Consider the following 9205-nt stretch of genomic DNA (forward strand, 5'->3'; position numbering starts at 1 on the left):
TAACACTTTGAATTGGTAAGTGGTATTATCTTCAATACTCATATTTAACTTTATAATTGAATAGTTTTATTCATGTTTAATTTTAACCGACATGTGTAGAGCAATGGAGGAATTTAATACACGTAAAAATAATCTTATCGGTCAAAAGCCACACTATGTTAAGCCAAAAGTAAGTATATTACTTATGGTTTTTGACATTATATTATTTGTGTGTATTGGTGTGACATAAATAAATCAAAATTATTTGTGGTGGCGAAAACAACCCGACAACTATTCTTGTGGATACTATGTTATGAGATATCTGCTCCATATTGTCTCCAGATGCATTATAAACGGATGGATGAAAAATAAGGTATTAGCTTAATCCATATATACACATATATGTATACTTATAAGTTAATATTCTTGTTTTTAACTTATCATACTTTAAATTTTGTTCTAATTATAGGAGCTTAGCAACCAAACACCATACTCGAAAGAAGAAATTGATGACATTTGATCACGTTGGGCGAGTTTATTCTTATCTTGTTATGAATCTCTACAACAACAATAGTTTTTCTTGGTTGCTATAATCTTAATTTGTATATGAACAGAGGTTTTGTCATTTTTATGTGCAAACATGTAAATGTAAAATGTGTGTATTCTATCTAACTGATGATGACATATAAATTTGTATATTTTGTTTAAAATGATATGATATATTCCAATTATGTTACATATTTTGTAGTTTATGTGTAAAAAAATGATACATGCAGGTTAATAAATTTATAATGATATGATACAGGCCAATGTTTCTTAGATAGCTGAGGTTACATATTCTCGTTTTACCTCTCGTGTTAAGTGCTAACATTTTATGAAACCCTTCGTTACCTCTCCTAGATAGCTGAGGTTAACCGCAATTCACGTCTGATGTTACAAGCGTTATTCGTAGTAGTGTTTCTTCAATACTTGAACGAAAAAGCGGAGGATAGACATCAATATCGGGAAGAAACATGAAAGAATCCTCCTCCAACGAGGAAGATGAAATATGTTTAAGGGCATCCTACGAGACAAATAGTATTCCAGGTCTCAAATCATCTTATGCTCAACTGTTTAGAATGAATGGTCAATTAGTGGAAGTAAATGATGAAGTGAGAGAACATATATTAGATCTTAAGGAATCATTAAGATATCTTAAAGAAATAAATGATTCATTCCAGATAGAAATAACTAAGATTAGAAACTCAAGAGAAGAATGTAAACGTTGAGACTCCCTTATAAAGGAAGTAACTGATTTGCGTGAAACCCTGGGAAGGTTTACCCAAGGGAAAGATAAGCTTAACCTGTTATTATCAAGTCAAGGATTCCCCATAAATAAGAATGGACTAGGATTTAAAAAAATAAAAAACCTAGAAAAGATATGAATTATAAGGAAAATGTCTAGTCTATAAGAGCACACACTGTAAGATAATAGGTCATTTAAAACTTTGTTGTCTTAATAAATTTAAAATATCTAAAGGTAAAAACCTTATATCTTCTGGAATTAATGCACTTGGGCCCAAGAAAATATGGTCACCAAAGATGAAACATTATCATTTTGCAAGTATGCTTTGCAGCTCGAAGCTTCAACAGAATTATTAATAGAGTTTTGCTAAGCAAAAGTATACTTCTAAGTATATAATATTTATGAAGTCTCTGATCCAATGATCAAAGATGATAGAAAATATCAATTTTTGTGATCAAAGCAAATTGTTTGAGAATATCTTAAAATTTATGATCCTTAGTGATCAGTTGAATGAATATGTTTATATTGGACTTGTTTATTTTGTTGTTTATACCGACTCTCACATCCAAAAAATGTTCAGAGAATGATACACCATAGTATATTTGATGCTTCCCTATGTCATACCCTAATTTTGACCCCCCTGAGATGTCATACTTTCAGGCTTTTCATGAGAATCAAAACAGATACTCAGAACAGTCACTTGTTCATCTGGTGCTTAATCGAGGATGTTCAGAAACAAAAGAGCTCAGGCAAAGGATCAATCAATAAAAGGATTAGTCTCTAATACAATAATAGGACTCAAAAAGCTTCATTCTATTCACCTATTATTGATTAGACACCCAATCATCTGGGCCCAAGTTTGCTTAGCTCACCAATCTAGGGTTTTGAGCCCATCGGGGACTGTAATCAGGGATCACATTTGGGAAACCCTAAAAAGCTCCAGGACATCGATCAATTGGTTCAAATATCTTCAATTGGTTCATATGACATTATCCATTGGGCATTACACTTCAATTCAAGATCTACAGTCATCAATTTCATCTGGTCGACAATTAGGGTTTTTAACCTAATTTACTTGGACAATTGACTTTTAATCAGGACATGGATCCAAAACTCAAAACATGGTTCAATAACTTCTATTACCTCTATATAATCCATTCACATCACTCATTTGAGGAGGAGAACTTGGTTCATCATAAAAATCCAAAATTTCACTTCATCTGAAAAAGTCAACTGTACAAGATCACCTTTGACTTTTAGGGTTTTTAGTCAAACCATGACTTTTGAGGATCAATATCATCAATATATGATTATTAAAGTCATTTGACCAAAGAAATTCAAGAAAATTCATTAAGGATCAAAAAGTCAGGAATTAGGGTTTTTAAGGTTATTATGGGAACTCAAAATTTCACCTACACAACTCAAAAAACTTCCAACATGAAAGGTTTAGATCTTGCAAAATAAAACAACATCTTACAATGCAACTTTTTTCAAGAAATCAATCATTTAAGAGATTTGGGATTTGGAAGTTATAGGCCTTAAAAACTTAGAAATTTTTCTAAGTATTTTTGACCTAGTTTTCTTCCAACTTTGGGCTCATTTTTCACAATTTTCCCAAATGATTCTGAAGAAACCCCAAACTAATGAATTGAAGTAGATGTTTAGGGATTTTCAAATTGGGCTCAACCTCCTCCAAATTCATTTTGAGCTAGGAGTTATGCTTGGTCAAAATTGGCCTCATGGAGTAAAATTATAGGTCATGTACAATTTGAAACTTTGCAATTTTGTGCAAATGGCTTCACTAAATGATGTTACACGACCCATAATACATCTGCAAGCATACCATACATCCATTTTCATCATTGCATAAGGGTTTAAGAATATTCCCAAAAACAAAGGCATGTGATTATGTAATGATTACATTTGGGAATTTATGGCAAATGGATGAATCACCAAAGGAATCTCTTCCCAACCAATTGGAGCTCACTTCTGCATCAGAATTTTCCCCTAAGATCAAGCAAAACCGATGGCTAGGGAGTGGTATCAAAGAGCTCATCATTGCACTTGGAATATTCTTTGAATTCCTTCATGGCCAAGAAACCAAACTTACTTCACTAAGCAAGATCACTATATCCAATTGCTCTGCATCATTTGCCTATAAATAGAAGAGCCTTCATCAGTAATAAGCACACCAAAGCAACTCAATTCCTTGCTTTCTCCTTCTCTCTCTTATGCTTATGTTTTTTCAAAGTTCTTTGGCAAGAAGAATCGATTTCTTCAAACCAGAGCTCTTCTTTGGGAAGTAAGCATTCTAACATCTCAAGGGGGTTCATTAGAGGTGATCCAAGCACCTAGATCACTTCTGTAAGTGGAGGAACACCATAGCCACTTTCATTTTGAAGCTCGAGCAGTTGGAGGTCTGTAGCATAATTCAAGAGGTGTCAAGCAAGTCCAAGCATCCAAACATGTTCCTTAGGATGCAGTGAAGCTATTCAGATGGTCGCAGCCTATCTGTAAGTGCAGAATCACTACTTTCCATTCTCACTTGGAGCTCAAATAGAAGGGGTCGGGTAGAACAATATTAAAGCATTCAAGGTGCAATAAGTATTCAGTTAGCATCACTGAGTCCCAAGGAAGCTTTTAGGATAATTCATACAAGCCCATGTACTCTCCATCATTCTCACGACCTCCACTTTCAGAGGTATTTTTTCAAACTCTAACCCACTTATTCAAGTACTCTTTCTTATATATCTCGATACCAGTTTGTTCAGCATTATCAGAGGATTGAAAACCCTCTATCATCGTTCATTTATTCATCTTGCTCATCATTTAATTTTAAATTTAGGGTTCATATGTTCTTCGTGTTTTTTGAGAAATTAGATAGTTGTAGTTAATATAAATAGATATTAGTTACATATCTGGATTTGTGAGGAAATTTGGAACGAAATTCATGTTTACACCATCACGTTTGGTTGAGAAACGAGCAAGTTCAGAAATTCAAATATGGAGAGCTTGAGGTTGAAGATGAAGATGGTGGGTGGCACCATTTTTGAATTCTCAGGAGAAAGTTTAAAATATAATTAACTGAAAGCATGTTTTGAACAACTAAAACGTTCAGCTCACTTGGTTACATGCGCTTCCACTCTCTCTTGCCATAAGGTCTGGGGTTCGATCCCCCCCAGACCTTTTGTTTTTATTTTTCATTTTTTCACGCGCGTGTTTTACATATAATCAACTGAAGCTCCCCTTTTGTCACACTGAGCGTGTAGCTCAGTTGGTATTGTTTTGGGGTGATGACCATGAAGGCGTGAGTTCAAGCCTTGTTGGAGGCAAATCCAAATTTTTATCACTTTTCTCACTTATTTTTCTTTGCAACTTTAACCAATTTATTCACCCTTCAAATTAAGTCATTTTTGCTTCATTTTTCACTCACTTATCAATTGATATATATATATATATATATATATATATATATATATATATATATATATATATATATATATATATATATATATATATATATATATATATATATATATATATATATATATATATATATATATATATATATATATATTTTTATGAATAAACAAAAAAATCACAAAAAATATTATTTATTTCATGTATTTTTATTAAGTTAAAAATGGTGTGTTTTAAGTATTTTAAAATATATTTTAATACATGTTTTCCTTGAATTTTCAAAACCTAATCTCTCATAAATACTTTAGTGATAAAATCCTAATCATTTAGGTCTTATTTAGGTATAGATCTTATCTTTACCTTGTTTAAGTTGACTTGTGTCAAAAAAATCAAAACTGTTTTCAAACTTCAAATTAAACAGACGATCGAGGTTCTCAGACAACAGAATCTTGCATCTTCTCTTTCCAACTGTTTTTCACAAACAGTAAATCTATTTCATTGGGCCTCTAATAGAGTGTAAGTCCCAGCACCTTTTTCTTTTCTTAGTTTGTTTTCGAAAATTGTATTTACAAAATCTTCTTTCTGTTTTCAAAACATTCTTCTGGTATTTGAAGGGCATTATTCCCGGTGAAACTCTTCAGATACCTATGTGACCTTTGTCCATCTTCACTTCTTCTGTTTTCAAAAACCTTTAATTGTTTATAATAAATATTCAACTATTATCAATAAACTGCTGGTAAGGCTTTGTATATACATCTTCAAAGGCCTCCACTCCATCCAGGTTAGGCTTTACAAGCTTTCAATTTACAGTCTTCATTTGAATTACTGTCAAATATAAACTGTTTATATATTAGAACTACGTCCGAGTGTAAACCTTAGGACAGTTAAACTATATATATTATAGGAATATGGCCTAGGATTGAGAATGTCTTCCCGATGAAGGCTCTTTCCTAATTAGAGATCTTTTAGTTCAAACCCTCAAGATGAATTATTCCCGGTGAAACATCTTGAAAAAAGCCTTAGAACCCAAACTAGGATACATCCATCCAAGAGGAATTATTCCCGGTGAAACCTCTTACCCATTTGCTTAGAGCCAAAATAAGTTCAAAACCACATAGCTTTCTCTTATGCTATAACAAGGACCCTCGATGACCCTCGATTAGCCTCCTCTTGGGCTTTGTACAAGGACCCACAGGCTTCTTAAAAGCATTCCCAGCTTCCTCTTGAGCTTGTATACAAGGACCCATCAGGTTTCTTATAAACATAGGAACAGGTCTTTAGACACCTTTTTAGCCTACCCTGGTGAGTTTCTTCCACTCTTCAAACCAGACTTCAAACAAGCTAAGATTGTCTCAATCTCAGTATTGAGTTCACCTTTTGGAATGAGAGACATGGACAGTCTCTGTCACCCTTACTGTAAACAGAGATTTAATTCAAGCTTCAACCTTGAGCTTCAAGCAAGGCACCAAAAATATTTAATTTCCCTAATTAGTTCTCCGAACTACAAAAAGCTCTGACTTCCATTAGGGATATGTAGGCATGAGGTTCACAAGGAATCTCAGCGAGCTAATAAAAAACCAAAAATAGTCAGTCAGTCTGTCTTCTTTTTAATAAATTCAATTCTTTCTCCTAACACAAAGGAGAAACTTTCCCAATCAATCAGCAACAAACACAAACACATTGACACAGAGAAGGTTCCCGTAGAGTACTACGGATATGTAGGGTGCTTAAAATCTTCCCTATGTATAACCGACCTCCCGGACTCCAGAATTTCTAGTCTAGGTGAATCCCCACACTTAGCAAACTCCTAGGGTTTATTTGAGATCTTTTTCCCCTCTCCTACTCGTAGGATAATTAAAAATTTCGTGTGATATCGTAGGAAGAACTGAAACAAAATTCATCCCGCCACGGGCGCATTCTCCTTCCAAATTCCGCGTGAAGGGTCTAGCGTGCCGTCCTCCCAAGTGAAACGGGGAGGTAAAGAAAACGACACCACACCCTCTAAAGGAAATATCTATCAAGATTTTTTTTCATAAAAGAGATATACATTATTTTAAGGTGATTAAACCCTTAAAATAATGAATCTAATTTTGCTCATCTCAACAAATTATTTTTCTAAAGTTGAGTATTCTAGCTAGTGTTTTATAGCAAAGGAGTGCAGATTATGATGAAAAGGGATGCAGGAAAGTGAAAAATCCAACACAAGGCCCAACATGCACTATGGAGGCTGAACTACGTAAGTCTAGTTGGTTAGCACGTTATGACAACCGTTTATAAGAGCTTGGCACGTATATTTTCATATCAAATCCAAGTTAAACTTATGCTTCAAGCAAATCAAATCCCAACATTAATGAAGATCGCACAAAATCCTGAAAAAAATATGGCTAACTAATCTATTAGAGCTCTTAGCTAATGGATAACACACTTAATTTGAAAAAAATTTGATTTGAATTTCAATCAACACAATCTACATTGAATATTTGTCAAAAAAATACGATCAAATCTTCAGATGATGACATGTTATATATATATATATATATATATATATATATATATATATATATATATATATATATATATATATATATATATATATATATATATATTTTTTTTTTTCTTCCCTATTTCTTGCATCTCACACTTTCTTGCATCCTTTCTACTTAGGACTTTCTTAGCCATGGAAAAAAAAGGAGAGGAAAAAGAGGATCTTCACTCCTCTCTTGTAGGGAAATAATCCTTCTTCTTTATCATTTATAGAAATAGAAAGTCTAAAAAATTGGATGATATCACCAATCAAGTGGCACAAAACTGATTTGAAGCCAAAGGCTTTGAGAACATTTCAGGAGGATTTTTTAGTCAATAGTATCATATGTCTTTGATATGTCTATTTTAAGAGCAATGTTACCTTCAAAAGTCCTTTTGTGCAAAATATTTATGGCTTCAGAGGCCAAGCAGATGCATTCTTTGATTTGTCTTCTTTGAATTTGCTCTTTTGAAACAGAGGAAGGTAGAATTTAAGCTAACATATCACTTAAAATTTTGGTGATTATTTTAAACTTGAAGTTGGCTATACCTATATGTCTAAACTTGTCCACTGAATTAACTTCACCACCCTTTGAAATCAAAACAATTGGGAAAGAATCCAACCATTGTATGGAGAATCCAGCCATTGGAAAAGAACTCCAAAATAGCCTTGAACACATCCATCTTGACAAAATCTTGAAATTCTTAAAAGAATAAAGCTCCAAAGCCATCAAAGCTATATGAAAGAGAAAGCAATGAATATGAAAGAGAAACCAACAAGAAATATTTTCATCTTCTTCCTTTAATTTTTCAAAAATCACCAACTTACAATGTTATTGTGGAAACAAATACAAATACAAAGAATCCAAAGCAAAATTAGCCAAATCTCTTTATTAAAAAAGAGAAAAGTAATGTACAAATAGATAGAGACAGCCATAAACTTAAACCCAACTAAAAAAACAGAGAAAAAAAAATAATAATAACACCCAAAAAAAATTTAAAAAAAAAAACAAAACGAAAAAAAACATAAATAAAATAAAATAAAAAATCAATATGGTTGTTTTTCATTAACAACATCAACACTAGCGCCGCAAGACAAGAACCTATGAAAAATCCGAAACAACGTATTACAAGAAATTTCCCTCATTTTCCTCAAAACCAAACACTTCCTTCTCCTACCTTGATTCCGTTTCTTCCTTCCACCACCACCACCAGCGCTACCACTAGCACCACCGTGAGCCACTTTCTCTTTCACCCTACCAAAACATTTCTGGGTTTTCTCCGGCACAGTTTCTTTTCTCGAAAATGTATAGCTCTTAAGATACATCTGTCTGCATGAGATACTATCCACCACCCTGGGATGACCGTGACCGCCGTTTAAGCTGACCGATTTGACAAACTCTGCGTCCGATTCCGGCCATTTGTAGAGGTTGACGTAGTTGGCTCGAACCGGCACGCGTGGGTCACGTGCGTCGTTGACACAGTTTGATATGCAAACAGAACTCATCTTCTTCTGTTTTGTTTTTGTGTATAGATAGATAGAGAGAGACTCTACTACTATGGATTGGTTTGGGTTTTATATAATTTGAAAAGGGAAATTAATTATGTAATTAATTAAAACGGGAAATTAATTAATTGGTTAATTAATGATATGATGAGAGGACATTAAAGGCTTGGATTGCAAGAAAAGAGTGTGGAAAGGGGGGAGAGAGAGAGAGAGGGGTCATCATGTTATGTTATCATGTGTGATGATTTGCAATAATTGTGTTTTTTATTTTATGTTTGTGAATATGATGAATTGAATGTGTAAGAGTTTGTGATGTTAGGCCAGAGTTAGATGGCCTAAAGTAATTTTAGATTAATCTGTGTATTAAAATGGGTTTTGTGAAATAATCACGTTTCTTTTTTTTTTTTAATGAATTTTTCTGATTTCTTACTTCTCCTATTGTTTGCATTTGATGACATGGGGTATTCTTCCACCGTGGCTACTTGCCATTT

The 9205-nt window shown here is 33.4% G+C and overlaps 1 protein-coding gene across 1 annotated transcript; it reads right to left on the minus strand.

Annotated features, from left to right (window-relative positions):
• Window positions 1-8003: 8003 nt before the first annotated feature.
• Window positions 8004-8878, minus strand: LOC131619744 (uncharacterized). The gene has a single exon (XM_058890814.1). It carries the CDS (start codon window positions 8712-8714, stop codon window positions 8256-8258), a length of 459 nt encoding a protein of 152 aa, XP_058746797.1. The 5' UTR covers window positions 8715-8878; the 3' UTR covers window positions 8004-8255.
• Window positions 8879-9205: the final 327 nt, after the last annotated feature.

This window comes from Vicia villosa, linkage group LG1 (assembly GCF_029867415.1).
Source record: "Vicia villosa cultivar HV-30 ecotype Madison, WI linkage group LG1, Vvil1.0, whole genome shotgun sequence".
Taxonomy (NCBI): domain Eukaryota; kingdom Viridiplantae; phylum Streptophyta; class Magnoliopsida; order Fabales; family Fabaceae; genus Vicia; species Vicia villosa.

Excerpts from the sequence above, each read along its gene's own strand:
- LOC131619744 (XM_058890814.1), bottom strand. The coding sequence starts at position 8,714 with ATGAGTTCTGTTTGCATATCAAACTGTGTCAACGACGCACGTGACCCA.